The 16,019-nt window shown below is 48.5% G+C and overlaps 4 protein-coding genes across 4 annotated transcripts; 3 read left to right on the top strand and 1 right to left on the bottom strand.

The window, feature by feature from the left end:
* Nucleotides 1-1,279: 1,279 nt before the first annotated feature.
* On the top strand, nucleotides 1,280-2,652 carry HD556DRAFT_1429937 (cyclin-like protein; the record flags this gene model as incomplete). Its single annotated transcript, XM_041304863.1, has 2 exons — nucleotides 1,280-1,546; nucleotides 1,600-2,652. 2 exons carry the CDS (start codon nucleotides 1,280-1,282, stop codon nucleotides 2,650-2,652), a joined length of 1,320 nt encoding a protein of 439 aa, XP_041164907.1.
* Nucleotides 2,653-3,870: 1,218 nt separating this feature from the next.
* Nucleotides 3,871-5,524, bottom strand: HD556DRAFT_1337528 (uncharacterized protein). The gene is made up of 8 exons (XM_041301945.1): nucleotides 5,482-5,524; nucleotides 5,319-5,422; nucleotides 5,220-5,263; nucleotides 5,115-5,174; nucleotides 4,765-5,053; nucleotides 4,437-4,713; nucleotides 4,290-4,372; nucleotides 3,871-4,239 (listed from the first exon to the last, which is right to left on the bottom strand). Exons 2-8 carry the CDS (start codon nucleotides 5,405-5,407, stop codon nucleotides 3,981-3,983), a joined length of 1,101 nt encoding a protein of 366 aa, XP_041164906.1. The 5' UTR covers nucleotides 5,408-5,422; nucleotides 5,482-5,524; the 3' UTR covers nucleotides 3,871-3,980.
* A 1,847-nt stretch (nucleotides 5,525-7,371) lies between these two features.
* On the top strand, nucleotides 7,372-9,911 carry HD556DRAFT_1229442 (uncharacterized protein; the record flags this gene model as incomplete). Its single annotated transcript, XM_041297282.1, has 2 exons — nucleotides 7,372-8,023; nucleotides 8,074-9,911. 2 exons carry the CDS (start codon nucleotides 7,372-7,374, stop codon nucleotides 9,909-9,911), a joined length of 2,490 nt encoding a protein of 829 aa, XP_041164905.1.
* A 2,386-nt stretch (nucleotides 9,912-12,297) lies between these two features.
* HD556DRAFT_876161 (chromatin remodeling complex protein) lies at nucleotides 12,298-16,019 on the top strand. Its single transcript, XM_041311909.1, has 12 exons — nucleotides 12,298-12,541; nucleotides 12,595-12,770; nucleotides 12,831-12,905; nucleotides 12,969-12,996; nucleotides 13,051-13,380; nucleotides 13,431-13,699; nucleotides 13,749-14,037; nucleotides 14,091-14,421; nucleotides 14,471-14,790; nucleotides 14,842-15,466; nucleotides 15,519-15,632; nucleotides 15,683-16,019. Exons 1-12 carry the CDS (start codon nucleotides 12,411-12,413, stop codon nucleotides 15,806-15,808), a joined length of 2,814 nt encoding a protein of 937 aa, XP_041164904.1. The 5' UTR covers nucleotides 12,298-12,410; the 3' UTR covers nucleotides 15,809-16,019.

Below are 16,019 nucleotides of genomic sequence, written 5' to 3'. Positions count from 1 at the left end.
CTTTCCTTTGCCTCGTCTTTCACTCCCATTCTTTCAACAACTTGAACTTCACCGACAGCACTACTTTTTTGCCTGAATAATTTGCCCTAATCGCTCCCCCACACCAATTTTCTCTTTGCTTGTAAGTTATCCGAGTATCCGATATATCATCTATTGTGACTGATATGAGATGTGAAATGCAGGATAGCCAGCACATCGGTGTCGCTCGACATTGTTTGCAGTGCGTACCTTATGGCCCTGACAGCGCAGACAAAGCTAACGGCAGTTGACAGCATATATTAACAAGCAAGACCCGGTCAAACCAGTGCACTCGAGGTGAGATTGATGTCATTCACATTTTGGTCGCTGTAAAACGTGGGGTCGTGGGAATATGCGCTTGGTCCCTTGTTGCGGGGTCTCGACCGAGAGAGCCTGAGCGCTGAGCGCTCATCTAGGGCTCTTGAGGCAGGGTTGAGGAACGTCTGACAGTATAGTCAGATACCAAGGAGATTATCATTAATCGTCTGATTTCCCTTGACCAAATCTTTCTTGTCCTCGTCGTTGCCGCCGTGGTATATTTTTGCATGATTTTGGACCTTTCACAGAAGTTCACATGAAAGTGGACAATAATTTTTCTTTCAATTTCCTTTTTCAATTTCAAACTACTTCACGAGCCGATTGCGCTGTTTGCCATCCTCTTATACTCTTTTCGAGTGTCCTCAGTGACTCTTCTTCTTCTTTTCCAATCAAACAAGTCTTCTCTTCAAGGAGACTTTTTTTTGTAGTACACCCTCTCTTGATATACCTATCTTTCCTTTTTACGACCCTCAACGCTGACCACGACTTGTTCACATCCAGTCTCCACCTACACGCCACTCGTCACTACCATCCTCACTCTACGACAACCTTTTTAAAGTTGTTCGCCCTCGCATGATCATTTCCTAATTCTGGTGAGTCTGCTCTTCCCAGATCTTGCTTCATTCCAATTGGTATCACGTCGTGAGACCGCGCATTCCAAATACCATTCCCTAGACGTCGGCATGTTGCGACAGACTGAATGCCTCTCATTGATGATAAACAAACATGCGGCGTTGAGCCGTAATGTGGTTGTTACCATTTCTCTCACTTCATTTTGTGAGCGCTCGAGGCGCTCGCTCATTTAATCATGTCTTCTCCCACCTCGTTCGATAAAATCATTGCTGATGCAGAGTCTACTCCTCTCTTCGCTCAATTACCCCCTTCAAGTCCACTATCGGTCGTACGCTTTCCCAGATCGATCTCACCCGCCGCTTCTTCAGTTATGAAAGATATTTCTACGACTTCTTACCGGAGTTCTCGAAATGCTGCGTATCCTAAGAAACGGCCTTCACCTTCAGGTATATCGAAACATCACAAGACGTCCCCTCTCGGTCCTCCTCCTGTAACCCGCCGAACCCCTTATTCTGCAAAGGCAGCACTGTTGCAACAGCGACAACGTCAAGCTCAAATCACCGCTCTTCGCAGGCAAGGCATTTTCCTAGAGGAGGAATACCGGGAAGATATCTGCTTCTACATGCACGAGATGGAGGTTTGTGCAACTTTTATTACTGGCTTACTGGCGGCCTAATCCTTCCGGTATAGCGATACACCATGTCATCATCACAGTCGATGGATCAGCAACCCGAAATCCGATGGCACATGCGCCCGTGTCTCGTCGATTTTCTTGTTGAGATTCACTTTACCTTCAGACTTCGACCCGAGACATTATATCTCACTCTCAATATTGTCGACCGTTACGTCTCTCGGCGAATAGTGTACATCAAGCACTATCAGCTCGTAGGCTGCGCAGCGTTGTGGATTGCTGCCAAGTTCGAGGATGCGAAGGAACGCGTTCCCACAGTCCAAGAGCTTGCACAGATTTGTCGCGACACATATGACGAGTCCGCTTTCATTCAAATGGAAGGCCATGTACTCCAGACCATTCAGTGGACACTAGGCCATCCGACTGCAGAAGCATGGCTCAGACTGATGTGCTGTGAGCCATCTGTCGAGGAAGAAAGGGTCCAGCATGTTGCTCGTTTCCTGATGGAAATCACTCTGTTTTACCGAGAGTTCATCAAATATCCTCCCTCCTCGATAGCACTCGGAGCACTCACGCTAGCTCTCTTCCTGTGTGGCAAACCACGTCGCATCTTTGAAGAAACGGAAGAATGTTTGGAAATCGTCGATTATCTCGATAATCGCTTGGCTAAGCATGTCAACGACCTTTCGGAGACGCTGGTAAAAAAGTACTCGTATGCCTTCTACTCCAAGGCGGCAACATTCGTTGTACAGTACTACCTCCAGGGTGGACGGTTCGTTCGGCAGTCTTTCATTACTCTTCCAATGACGCCCACTCGCCCATCAACGTCTGGTGCCAGCACGCCTATGAGCGCCACAACATCCATCTCTGATCTATCTGATGATTTCCCTCTCACTCCAACGAGTCCCTCGTCGTTCTCCCCCGAACCCTTCTCGAGCTCTTTCCTATCAGAAGACGATAAGGAAAATTTACCAACAACGTTTGAACCTATCATCAATAAACAGCGCACGGAGGTCCCGCCTGACCATTTTTTGCCTCATGACTTCGTTGCCTTTGGTCGTCCGGCCTTGCACCACTTGAATGGCTCACCGCGAATGACCGCCGTCTCATAGCGTGCAGGTCCGTACCTTCTGTTCAGGTCAACTCTATCCGTGTCGAAAAGATTGTTACAACCCCCGCAAAATGTAATACCACCCTACACGCTCAGCCACTCTGCGCATTGTCTTTGCAAGCCTCATCATCCATGCATCACTTTCTTTTTCTGCAATAGTCTCATTTCCCAACATCCATCCCGCGCACAATCTACTGTGGGGTGAGCGGTCGCCTTGAGAAGTCGGATTCGCACCAGTGTGCCGTATACTCGATACAAGGATGGACGGGTGACATAGCTGTCCTGTACCACTCTCCTTTCCGCTTGTCATCCTTCTCAAGGAAGGTCTGCCTGGCCATATCTGGTCGTCCTGCCAACCACAACATTATCTGCATTCATTCCACTTGTTAGTCTATGCATCACCTCCACCCATCGTTCCCACCCATAGTAACCCTCTCGATTCCCGTCTTCTTGCAACGAACCAGGTCGACAACCTCTATCCCATTCTGTGTCTATCGCATTCATTCTATATTATTCTTCACTTTATCGTATTCTTTAAATTCCCTGTCGACTATCTGGTTCGTTGTGGGGCGATTTCTTGCATTCTCTGTCACGTACCCCATCGTGCGAACCGCTTCCTTGTGCTTTTACTCTCCCTTTCATTTGCACACTGTCCGCACATCCATCCTCGTCATTGTTGCAGCAATCACTCTACCACATCGAACTTTGTTTACAATTACATTTGCAATCTGAAGGGCTCAATGGGTGTTTCCATTATACTGGTAGCGCGCTCATTTTTAGCAAGAATGGAACCGGCGCTGGATTGTCTCCGGCGGGACGTCCATCAGAACAGGGCTGAAGTACATATCTCCTGCACAGCAAAAGATCATTCTAAATATCCGAAGTGGAGACTAGGAGCTGATAGATATTATAAGAAGCTGGGTTGTCATAAATTGTGACCGCTAGTCATGAATCGGCCTCCCACACTTGTCAGGTTCTCAAGAGCGTCTCAGGTGGTTCTTCCTACAACGACCGAAATTCCCTGTTTCAAACCGATCGACTGGCTTCCACAGGTGGGTGCCTGTTCTGTTCTTCATGCGAAAAGAACGAGAAAAATAGAAATCATTATGGGAAATGAAGGTTCATGAACAAGAGGTGGACACAGCGCGCGGGAATGAGTGACAACCTGCGTGCTCAACATTGCTCATATGTTATTCCTCAGCGGCAGTGGCACGGAACTAGAACTCGCTCTTCGCTAATATATATTCATACAATAGAATGATCTCGAGGACACTATAACTTTGATGAAAAAAAACTATTGTTGCACGTAAGATCGCCAAGGCAAACCTGCTATTCCAGTATCCATTTGTCTCCAATCTTCTTAATACCAACGGCTCTCTTCTCGTCTAGACTGATGCGACCAGCATTGAGAATCGCAGTTGTAAGCACGGTATTGGTGATGGTCGGATAGCCGTAACCATCATAATCGGAGGGTTTTGCAACGCCAGCGTTGACCTCTCGGGCGGCATCGATGAATTTTTCGATAGAAATATACCCGTATCCTCGTTGTCCATCGAAATGACCAGTCTCGGACGGCGAATATTTCATACTAGCAATGGATAGTTGAATCAACATATTTCTTCTGGCCAAGGAACTCACTAGAAGGGATTGTACCATGTCTTCCCAGTTTCGTCGACAGTGATATCATACCCACGGTGAGCTTGGTCAACATTTATGTCACCCTACGAAACAGATTAGCAGAAGCTTTACGTTGTTGCAGGACAGTCAGTCGTGTGACCGACTCACCTTCGAGCCCATGTAATACCAGTGCTGAGCAGAGTGAATACCTGCCTTCAAAGGTGCTGTCCAAGATGCCGTATAGACTGCTGTGCCCTTGTGTCCCGGACTCTGGATCGACTGCCAGTCGACGAGGAGCGTGATGGTGTCTTCTGTTTGAGGAACACAGTTGTATGGCTCCCCCGTAGCGATGCCGGTTGCTGCACTGGCAACAACTCGCGTTGGTACTGCTTTATCTTGGAGAATCCAGCAGCAAATATCAATATGATGTGACGAGAGATAATAGCTAGAAAAAAACTGTCAGCGTACAAATGTATTTGTAAGCAGAGGAGCTCGCCTGATGTCTGAATCCTTGCCAGCCCAAGCACGGAAGGTTTCCAGCTGACTCTTCGGCTGGCTCATCCATGCGTTGAAGAAGTTGAATTCACCCAGGGCCTGTGCTCTGACTTTGGCATCGCTGTACACGGGATCAAAGCGCTTGTGATGCTCCACAAAGCAGACAACGTTGTGCTTTCTCGCAGCTGCGATGAGCTCATTGTGATGTGATAGTAATTTGGTTGCGGGCTTGGTGACAAGAACATGGATGCCACGTTCTATCGCGTACAAGCTAATAGGGTGGTGAGTACCTACAGGCGGTCTCGTTAGTGAGAAACCCAGATGTTAGGGACGCGAAAGATCGAAACTCACTATCAGGGGTAAACACGATGATAGCATCTCCGGGAGACATTTTGTCGATGGCATCCTTGTCTAGGAGGGTAAGACATCCTCACAGTACACTTAGAAGTAACTCACAAGCCTCAGGATCAATATTTCCCTCTTTTGGGTACTCCTCAAAGCTGATCGGCGATCGGCGGTTAGTCAAGAATAAGCAATAGCAACACGATCACGCACGAGGTATCCATATCCTTGTAAACATTCTCGATATTCTCTTGTAAGTGTTGGCGTATAGCGGGAAATTTGCCACCATTAACGCCGACCATTCCCAGCTTGCCGATCTGACGTTAAGATAGATGTAAACACGGAAAATAATCGTTCCACTGTCAATATTACGCACTTTGCCTAACCTTCGAAGATCGAAGAGCGTAAGGCCAACCACCTTATGTCATGATCTCAGCCATTGACTAAACGACCAAGTCAGGGGATGCACATACCCCAATCTACAAAAGCCGGGCCTTAGCTGTTAGCGAAAATGGATAAAACAAATATATGACACCTTCTTGTCAGATGTAGAGGCTCCAGAACCAGTCCATCCAGTGGTGTACTCTCCCTGCAGATCATGTCAGAAACTTGATGGGACTAATTGCCGGTCAATTGAACACTCACAGTACCACCTGTTGCGAGTACATTGCCTGGTTAGAATTGTGCTGGGTGACATTGATCAGCTTACACATTAAAACGTTCAATTGGTTGAGGTTTGACATAGCGATGCTGAGGACCAACTGTCAAGATGAAAGAAAGGATTCCGGAAGTGGTCAGCTATCTTAAACCCAACAACGCTCAGCGCTGCGGCCCGAACGCGCACATCGGACCGGATATTGGAAAAGTAGCATCACGTAAGCTTATCACGAAGACCATCGAAGAGGGAACTTCCAAGGCCTAGGTGCAGCTGTGATGTCACGAGGACCAATCATGTATACATTCAGGCGTAGTCCTCCTAATGCGTTTGGAGAAACGGTGTTGCTCACCATTCACAAAGAAGGGGATATCATCCACACCATTCTGGGCTTTTGGTCCCAAGCCTACTAGTAGGTTTCGTGGTTCCGATTGCGGAGCGTCCAGCCAAATGTATGTCATTACCGGTGCAAAAAGAATCAGGCTGGACACGGGCAGTTTCAGGAACAGCCTGGCTCTAACTCGAATAAGCGTCAAGGATACGAGGAGTGCTCAGCGCTCGTTGTGGCATGGCTTTTAAATTTAGAGCCGTCTGCCCAGGCCATGTCGATAGCCTATGCAGCAGTGATGTTAGATATTCCGAACTTGGAGCTGGGAACCTCGAAGCTTCGAAGCTAATTGAAGGAGATGGAAGTCAGTACTTAAAAATATCGAACCGCCATCACGATGGTCAGCGAGTGCCTGATCCGTACACTTAGAAGGGCGCGGAATATCCCGAGAAGGTTGCTGAACTTGCAGGTTTGCACGCCGAGTCAAGCTCTCACAAGTGCCTTGTGGAAGGTGTGCGAGACACCTGGGACACAAGAGCCGCTTCCTCAATCGAGTCTTGGTATCCTCCCTTACTACATGCCCGATGAGGGTGTCAAGCGCCCCAGGCACATCGGCACGAGCCAACGACACGTCCATGGTGCCAATCGCGAAGGTGGATTCATTCACCACAGCAAATGTAGTTTGCATCAACCTGCCGGACTTGTCGCTCTGGCCAGCGACATTTATAAACACTGATAAGTATATAATAAAATGTTCTGATCGAAATATTCTGAGTGCATTTGTTGACACATATAATAAGCATCGTACCTTCTCTGCCTTCCTCTGCACCAGGAGCGTCGATGATATAGGTTCAGTACAACTTAAAACTCGTCTAGTACCGAATTGGAAGAGTCAAAGAACCCACAAGACTAGCACGTGTTTCATTAACCGTTGTGACGTCACAAGGCCTTAAGCAAACCTCGTGGCTACTCCTTAGCCGCGTCTCCAATTTACTGGCTGCACACACGCAGCGCATATAAGAATATTCTGCTGCGCAAGCGTCGTCTGCGGACAACCTCGCCTTGTGTGCCTTGCTTTAATCTGCTGTGAACGGTTAGCGCATACTTGTTACTACCAAGTAAGTTTAATCGATCTGGGCTTGATGTCCTTCCTTTGCTAACCTTGCTGCCAGCCGTTTTCCGCCTGGAGTCCATCCCGACTCTCCGTGCCTCTCTTTCTCCAATATCTCTGTCACTTTGTTGTATCCGCTGGTCGCACCTCGTCTCGGCCAACCGTCACAAACATGCAGCCAGGCTCTGTAACAGACTCTGGTTTCATTCCAAGGAAAGAGTTCATTCGTGAACAACGAGCTACGAACATCTTTGGCCTTCTTGCTATCTCTGGCTCAAGTTGTATCAGGCTTTATTCTTTTCCTCCCGATGTCATTGCAGCTTTACGTCGACTCCTTGATCACTTTTACCTCACAGGTGGATTTCGCGAGGATATACAGCAGAACTTCTGGGAATTTACCATAACTCAAAAGCCCTGGAATGCACCAAAAAGTCCTCGTACAGAGCGAATTCTTCTCGACATACTCGCTGTCATATACAGGTTTGGATACACTATTCTTTCTACCGTTGACTATGGTCGGGAGCGCGACGATCGTTTAGCTATCTCATTTTCGAGGCCACTTTTACCTTCTTCGCCCGCTCCACCCTTTGCACCAGCTCCCGCTGGCTCGGGAAGTAATATTTCGCACCAGACGGGGCTGCAAACGGAGAGAAGAATGCCCTTTGCCATCTCATTTGTCTCGCAGACCATCATGCGAGTTATCAATCCACCACTAAACGCAACTCCAGCAATTCTTCAAGCCGTGCGAGGATCGTGGCCTCGGGGCGTATTATCGGAGAAGAAAACGGATAACGCGTATGAGTTTAAGTTGAAGGGGTATAGCTGTGAGTGTCCTTGAGTAAAATTCGTGTAGGTTTTAAAGACTTTTGTGCAGGGTTCCACGAAGACACATTTGCGACAGATTCTCTGCGACACATCCTTTCACTTCTATCATCCCTCGATGCTCATGCATGTTCCCTTGTCATTTCGCTGGCAATCAATGGTCGTTCCAGAGTCAAGGACCTATGGGTCTTTACCGGCCCTAGCACTACTGAGACTGATCCTTATTGGCCCGAATCTCCTATAAGCCAATCCGGTTCTATGCTGGATGTAAGAAGATCTCATCGGGCGTCGACGCCCGAACCACCAGAAGTGGGTATGATCCCCAGCTCTTTGCATAGAAAAGCCGCCACTAGCTCTCAGCACCCGCCTCACGGCTTGCCATCCTCTCAGACGCCTCAACACATGCGGTCGGCCACAGAATCCAACGCATTGCCTCCCCTTGCGACAAATTTGCCGCCTCGTGCAGCGCCAGGCAATCAAATGCGAAAGCCTGCACCCCGCGCACAAGTGCCAGTGTCTGTTGACTTCGATGCTCGAGATGATGATGAACATGGTCGATTTCGCACTTCTCTTGCTAGCGCTGTGCCAAGTAGTTGTGAGAACATGACTGGTATAGGTTCCATGGCGCGTAATAGATTCACTTCCAATCTCATCTACACAGCAACCCCTGGCCCACTTCCTGAATCGGATCATCTCACCGAAGACACTGTATTCTCGTCGCCACCTCCTGAACGACATCATCATAGACCGAGATCGAGATCTCCGTCTCCCCAACGCCGGGTAAGCGCTCTGCGACCGGTATCGACTCGTTCGAAGACCCCTCCGCTCCTTCGATCACATTCCCCGCCTAGGGACCCTCGCAACCCCTCACCAACACCTGCTAGCCATGATGTCTCGATGAATGAGGGCCCGCCTCTCCTCAGCCCAGGGATGTTTCGTATGAGAGACTCAGCATACTCTGCGAATACTATTGACACAGACACATCTCTTGGGGTCCCGTTCAAATGGCCAGGACTTGGCCGGCCAGATGGCATTGAAAACATTGAGGAGGTGCACGAGGAACCATGTGAGGAACCAACGCCACGCCTACATGTCTTACCTGGCGCATGGGCAATGTCGTCTGAGGAGGAGCGCCCCGAGATGTTATCCCGCATGAACGAGGCATCTATGGTCGATGAGCGTGGTCTCCATCTGGAACACAGAAGAAGTCCAGACAAATCATTGCATGATATCGATGCCAGGATTTCCTCGCCGGAGTTGGTTAGTGATCAGGCTGTGCGCAAGAGTGAAGCAGGGCTGATTGGGATGATATCTCCCCCGAGGCCTCCTCCTCCACCGATTCATCCTCCATCAAGGGAGAGCGTTTATAAAAGGAAGGCATCAAATTCAACTGATCCACCTGCATCACCTATAAAGTCTGGCAGTCGCAGTGGGAGTGGTAATGGTTGGGTGCTTGTGAACGTTGAGGGCAAGGAACACATGACAGCTTCAATGTCAACACCAGTCGGTAGCCCCACGTCCACGACACAAGTCGAGCGTGGAGGAAAGCGCACTACAAGTGCTGCCGCAGAAAGGACCTCTATGTCCGCTGCAGCGAAGGCGATTGCTGTCATTGATGCACAAGACACAAAAGCCAAGAAGCGCCAGTCCACTGGTTCTGGTCTACGACGTTTTCTATCTATCTCACGGCCTGGTGCCAAGGGCGCTGACGAAGTGAAATCTGACCCTCGTCTCGCTGCTCTACGTTCAAAGGAATTAGCGTCCAGCGAAAAAGAAAGTTCTAAACTCACCTCCTCTCGCCAAAGGCGATTTCGCAACAAGTTCACCCGCCTAGGAGCTTCAGAGCCTGCCGCTCGGCCGCCAGATCGAGTGCGGGTCAATCTCGACTAACTTTTACATTCTTTCCATTCTCAATTCCCTATCCCTTATATTATCGACATATGCGTAATTGCCTCCCTACGACTCCTCAGCAGCATATGACTCCATAACCCACATTTACTGACTTCTTTGTGCTTTCGTTTGTCGCTCATGTAGTACTTATGCTTTACCTCTCTACAGGTGCCTTACGACAGACTACTCGTAATTTTACGGATACAGCATATCGCTTTTCAAACTGGTGTCAAATTACTCTTCATGGCCTGAAGGTTTCTGTCATCTCCATGCTTAATGCGTTCAACTTTCGACTTTCCGACAACTTCCACAGCAAAAACCACCTAGCCCATTGTGGCTGAAAGTGTGTGGATTCTTTTCGCGCACCGCTCGGATGCTGTTTCCCACAAGAAGACAGACAGTGACTTCCATTGCACATCTGTCATCTGATATCTTTCACAAGGTCGAGCCTCGCTAAATTCGTCCGCAGTTGCGCTCGTGCGCCGTGCGGGTACGGGTATGTACCGACCCGTACACCCCGCGGTATTGTGATTATCCGCGGGAACAAGCATACAACGTAGGTCTAATAACTATCACTCGGAATGATCATCCGAGGGATCCGTTCACGGATATTATGGTTCGTTCATTGTATGCAAGCGGAGCAACGCGCTCAGGGTCATCGTGATATATGTTGCATCTTGCAACCGTCATGTATTTCTCAGTAAGTATAGGATCTTCCATCAGTCTGTATGTCGTCAAAGGTTGACAAAACTTTTAAGTTGGAACGTAATGCCAGTGATGGCGCTGGGCCATCATCAGCCATGAGTTGTCGATTGCCATTTATTCTGGACTCGGGTGCAACACAGTATCGATGTAGTCAATCTTTCTACAAGATACGTAGCTCGGGTGATGAAGACGAGTCACTGTAATTATCTGTGTATTCTATCTTGCAGGTGCGGGCTCACTCATGATGGTATATCACACCGTGAAGTTCATTTTTGGCGTCCGATCGGACTTGCCAGCAGTGGATGCAACTCTGGTCTGCTGCACCACCAAGTTCATCAGGCCCCAGGGGATCGACTGCATTGCCGCCGTTAATATAGGTATGTAGTCCGACTTTTGACGACCTTAACTGTTGTTCATCTTCGAAGGATTTTACCGGTAGATTGATCAATCTTGAGATGCAGGATGTATTGTACCTTGCAGCCCCTGGAATGTGTCCACTCGGTGCTCTTAGAGGCTCATTAGGAAGCCTGATCAAATGTGGTGTGAGAACCTGTGGCATACCTACCCGCCGAATCACCGTGCTGGACCTAGCACTTCTGCCTGACATCATTCCAGCTCCAGTCACCATAGAGATCATGAGAGGTGTGCTATCACAGGGACGAGACCATACGCATTCCGGATGTTATTCAAGCGAACCCGCATCGACTTCTCATCGATTACTAGTCTCTCGTGCATAAACGGCGTGGTATACAGCTCAGACTGTTTCCAGCTTCAGAACAATTGTAGCCTGTTCGTGCCTTTTTTTGGTATGTCATTGCTCTCCTCAATTCTTCCGACCAGCTTACTAAAGAAGCTGCTGAAGTGAGCACTGCTGTATTCGCGTTACTCTACCACATGACTTCAGAGATACAAATTTCGGCTTCTGGTGCTTGCGCAATGCGCGTGCGTGATATCTTACTACTAATATAGAGGGCCGGCATGACATAGATTTATTTCTCCATCACTCGCATCGATCATTAATATTCCTCACTATGGACATTTCCTCAAATACTCTTATCGCATGTGGTCATTTCTCCTTCGTTGACGCAGCGAGTAGTGGCGTGTCGGTACGCGTTGACCACATGCCGGGTCACGTGAATGCCAGCCACATTCCCTTGGATGTACTTGTGGTCCTACAGTGCGCACAAGCATGAAACAAGCCAAATGAAAGTTCCTGCGAAGGAAGGTTTAATCGTGACAATATTGCGGTGGAGTAGTTATTCATAAATTGGTGTAGGACAAGGACTACGTCTCGAGGCAAAGCAAAGATCGCAATGAGCCCAAGATCGGAAGACCGAGCGTCACGGTCATACGCTGACGTCGATGGGTAAAATCCATGGCATTCAGAGGGGATCCCATTGCCAACTGGCGCGAGAAAAAGCTTGACCGCGTCTTTGGTGTTCGGCAGAATGGTTAATGGTGTTCGAGGTGCGAGCCTTGTGCGGTTCCCGTGACACAACGACAGACACGGGTGGACTGCCGTTAACACGAATAAAAGCGATTGATTCTACTAAGTACTAACTGTTGTTAATGAAACGTGACAGTCGTCAGAGAAAGGGTTAATGCTGAGCGTGCAAAAAAAAACTTTGGTTGAAGTTGGCGTCTCTTGTGTAATAAGACGGAGGCAGAGATGCAAAAATGCACAGGGACCGCTACACGCATTCGTTTCCTCCCTAATAGCCACCCGCGGCCGTTCCCTCTTATTTCCCGCCTCCTGCCATCTTCACCCTTGTCCTCCAACAATCCTTCCCCACAATGCCAACATGCAGACGCAAACGTGTCGTCCTCACAGAACCATCCGAGGCTCTTCTCCAGGCTGCAAAGTCCAACCCTAACAAGGAGGTCTATTATCTACAGCAAACTGGCGAGATATTTGAAACTTATGAGTTTGTCAAACCTTTTCTTTTTTCAATGTCTCCTACAACTATGTTCTCCTCAGGGCCTACGCTGCTAGGATGTCATTTTACAGGCTTAAGCAGTTCCAGTGCGAGGTCACAGGAAAGAGCGGCCTTGACTACTTCCAGGCGCTTGAAAGCGAACAACAGGAGGCACAGACTATGCACTCCAGGTTCCCTGAGCCTCTGAAAGCCGCTGTCCTCAAGGCTGTCCAATGGCGTGCGTCTTTTCTCAGTTCTGTTGACCTCGAAGAACGTTGATCATATTTGTCATTTGTAGAGGTCGTAGGTCGACTAGACCACCTCGTAGAAGCTGTCTTTGACCGGTTCAAGGACCGCTATTTTGTGGATGAGAGTAAGTTGGTCCGTTAACGTCAATTTACCCTAGCACTCATCCCATCCTTTCACGCGACGTCAGAGGTGTTCGTTGACGCGCAAGGCGACAAGTTCGTGCACTATACTAAGGCCTCTACCCCTGTAACTGACATGTATCTCGCCAGGTTCTACGCGAAAGTTGTGCAAGTGCATCCCCCGAAGACCAAGAGTGACGATGTCGATGTCCCAGCCGAAAATCAAGCCTCATCTTCATCAGTGACATCTCCACCTCACGTAATTGTTGATGATGACGCAGTTCAAATCCACAAGGTTGGTGGAGACTTGAAGATCCCAGCGAAGGAAGCATTGGTCCGCGATGACCCCCTTAAGTACTCCTACAAGGTCCAGATACTTGAAGAGCAACACGAGAAGAGTCACGAGAAAGGAAAGGCAGCATCGAAAGATAAAGCCAAGTGGAGCGGTAGCTTCATGGATGTGCAGTGCAGTGTCATGAGGTTTGTGGCCCCATTAACCCAACATGAACAAAACTGACTAGGTCTTGTAGCCGCGATCGTCTTGCATTCTCGAAGTCTATTCTTCGTCGCTTTATCCGTGACTGTGTTGATCGTGATGCTGCCGTCGCCTCGCCATGGACGGTAAAACCGGTCATCGCGAAGCACTATGGTGTCGACTCCGTGATGCCAGAGGAAACACGCAAAGGTGTTGAAGACATCAAACGCGGTGAGATTGATAAGCGTAAAAAGATATGGGAGGACAAGGAAGGACCACCAACCAAGAAGCAGAAGAAGATGACTGCTGCTCAGGAGGAAAGAGGTAACGTTGCTCTATCCTGGATAATACTCGGCGCTGATTCCTGTAACAGTGAAAGCCTTGGCTGTTGCAGCTGAAAAGCGAGAGCGCGAAGCTCGCGAAAAGGCTGAGCGTCAACAGAAGGCAAAAGAAGAGGCTGAGCGTCTGGCTGCAGAGAAGAAGAAAAAGAAACCCATTCGCTACCCTACTGAAGATCTGGATGTTCGGCTTAACGACAAGGAGAAGAAAGCAGGTTTGAAGGTCAAAAAGCCAACGCCAAGTAAATTGGGAGTTCCGTTTGGCGAGAATCAGGGTACTTTTGAAGCATTTTTAACGTCATGGAATTTTCTGGTCATTTATGGGTGAGTGAACAATCGCAAATTGTTACATATGAACATCTAACAGTCTACCGCAGACAACCTCTCCACTTGTCAACATTTACAATGGATGAGTTTGAACATGCTTTGCGGCATTCCCTCGTAGACCCGCCTTGTGCACTCCTAGGAGAGATTCACTCAACGCTCATTTACAACCTACGCACAGTGCCATTTACTCGGCATAGTGCTGTCCTGTCGTTACTGCGTCTCCAAGATACACTGGAAGAAGAGCACCGAGTGCTCAGTGTCTCAATCGATGAGTTAGCTGGTGCCATGGCTGACGTGGGGAACAACTGGGAACGGATTCCCTTACGGCACAATGAGATGCGAGACGGGTGGGAGGAGGCTCTTCTAGGATGCCTGAAAGATGTAGAGTGATTTCAGCCTATTGTTCATATTCGATGCTCATTTCTGATAGCACGCCACACTCGACAACTTTCCTCGCCTACGAGAAGTCTTGACAAGATTACTCTTTGCCCCGGAACCACATGCAGAAGTTTCGTCTTCATCTTCAAGCTCTCGTGTTTCAAGTCCTGCTGCAAACAACCTAACTGTTCAATCCTCACCCAGCGAGCGTTACTATGCGCTGCCTCCTGCCGACAGGATTGATATCCTTACCTTGATGTGCAATCTCGCTGTATCAAGCAAGGCAGTTCATTCCCATATGGAGTCATGCGAAGAGCAGTTAACTGCCCTTCGCAAGGAGAAAATAGAGATTGGCCGCCAGAAGAAGCAGTAGTAAGTTCGCGTTAGCGCATAGTGGTATTTCCATTTAACGTCCTTTTTCAGTACTGAGGAAATGAATTCCCTTGCCGGGGAAACGGAGGTGAAGGAGCCCGGAACCAACGGTACCGTTCCAGACGAAGATACCACGATGCACGAATCCAGTGATCTTTCGGACGTTCCTTCAGAAGATGGCTCGGAGACCGCATCTACTTCTAGTGCTCGCCAAAAGAGATCAGCGCGTCAGAAAGATCTTCGTCAGAAAGCCCACACTCAGGCACACGCGAAGCAACGAGAGCTCGCTCGTGCTCAAGCAGCCTCTGCGAAACAAGCACTGGCAGAACATCGCAGACTTGATGAAGAGGTCAATAAGCTTGAGCGTCGATTAGAGGCGATTGAACGAGAGTTCAGGAAGCTGCTTGGTGCGGTGCGAATCAAACCATTGGGAAAGGACCGGTTCCATAATCGGATTTGGTGGTTTGACGGCATGGGATCTGCTTCTTTGCTGGGCAGTGGAGGCGTTGTTCAGTACGGAACTGGTCGAATCTTTATACAGGGCCCGAGCGAGATGGATTTGGAGTTGATGTTAAAGAAGGAGGATGATGACTATGAAGCTAGGAGGCTTGAAGAAGAAGGGCCAGAGGGAATGTTGGCACCATCCGAGTGGGCACAGTATGCTGAGCCTGAAGAGGTAATCTTTATCTATCATTTTGTTGATCGCCGTTGATTGTTTGGCTTTGCAGCTCGACGAGTTCCTTGCTTGGTTAAACCCTAAGGGTGTCCGGGAACTAGCCCTGAAGAATTCATTCATAAAGTGGTGGAGTCATATCGCTCCTGGCATGCGCAAACGCATCTCTGTAGGTACTAGAGATCTCGACAATCAACACTGTCTAATCATTATGAGCAGGATCTCAACATAAGTGCAAAGCTTCCTGAAGCCAGACGCAGCACCCGAACTAAACCTTCTGGTCACGACATCTCTCGCGAGCCTTACATGATGTGGACAAATCGAAGAGCTGTTAACTCAGTGTAATGTACGTATGTGCCGTTCTGTAAACATTCCATTCCTTGCGGCGGTTGTTACTATGCCCTTCAACCTTTGTCATCAAATAAGCACATACTAACTCGGGAAATACCTCTCGATGAAAATAATAAAGCGAGTGTAAAAATATATATTTACCAACTAAATATGGAATAGTATATTTCAGATTGAGAGCAAATAAAAGTAGCAACTACACTGATCA

The sequence above is a fragment of the Suillus plorans genome (genome assembly GCF_016647745.1).
Source record: "Suillus plorans strain S12 chromosome Unknown HD556scaffold_7, whole genome shotgun sequence".
In the NCBI taxonomy this organism is placed as follows: Eukaryota; Fungi; Basidiomycota; class Agaricomycetes; order Boletales; family Suillaceae; genus Suillus; species Suillus plorans.
Note: the sequence above shows the minus strand (reverse complement) of the source record. Positions and strands in the feature narration are given on the sequence as shown.

Coding starts and splice junctions, on each gene's coding strand:
- HD556DRAFT_1337528 (XM_041301945.1), bottom strand. CDS start 5,407: ATGGTCGGCGTTAATGGTGGCAAATTTCCCGCTATACGCCAACACTTA. Junction 5,175..5,219: donor AAATATTGATCCTGAGGCTT/GTGAGTTACTTC, acceptor TTACCCTCCTAG/ACAAGGATGCCATCGACAAA. Junction 4,240..4,289: donor ACATGGTACAATCCCTTCTA/GTGAGTTCCTTG, acceptor ATCCATTGCTAG/TATGAAATATTCGCCGTCCG.
- HD556DRAFT_876161 (XM_041311909.1), top strand. CDS start 12,411: ATGCCAACATGCAGACGCAAACGTGTCGTCCTCACAGAACCATCCGAG. Junction 12,906..12,968: donor CCGCTATTTTGTGGATGAGA/GTAAGTTGGTCC, acceptor ACGCGACGTCAG/AGGTGTTCGTTGACGCGCAA. Junction 15,467..15,518: donor AGTATGCTGAGCCTGAAGAG/GTAATCTTTATC, acceptor TTGGCTTTGCAG/CTCGACGAGTTCCTTGCTTG.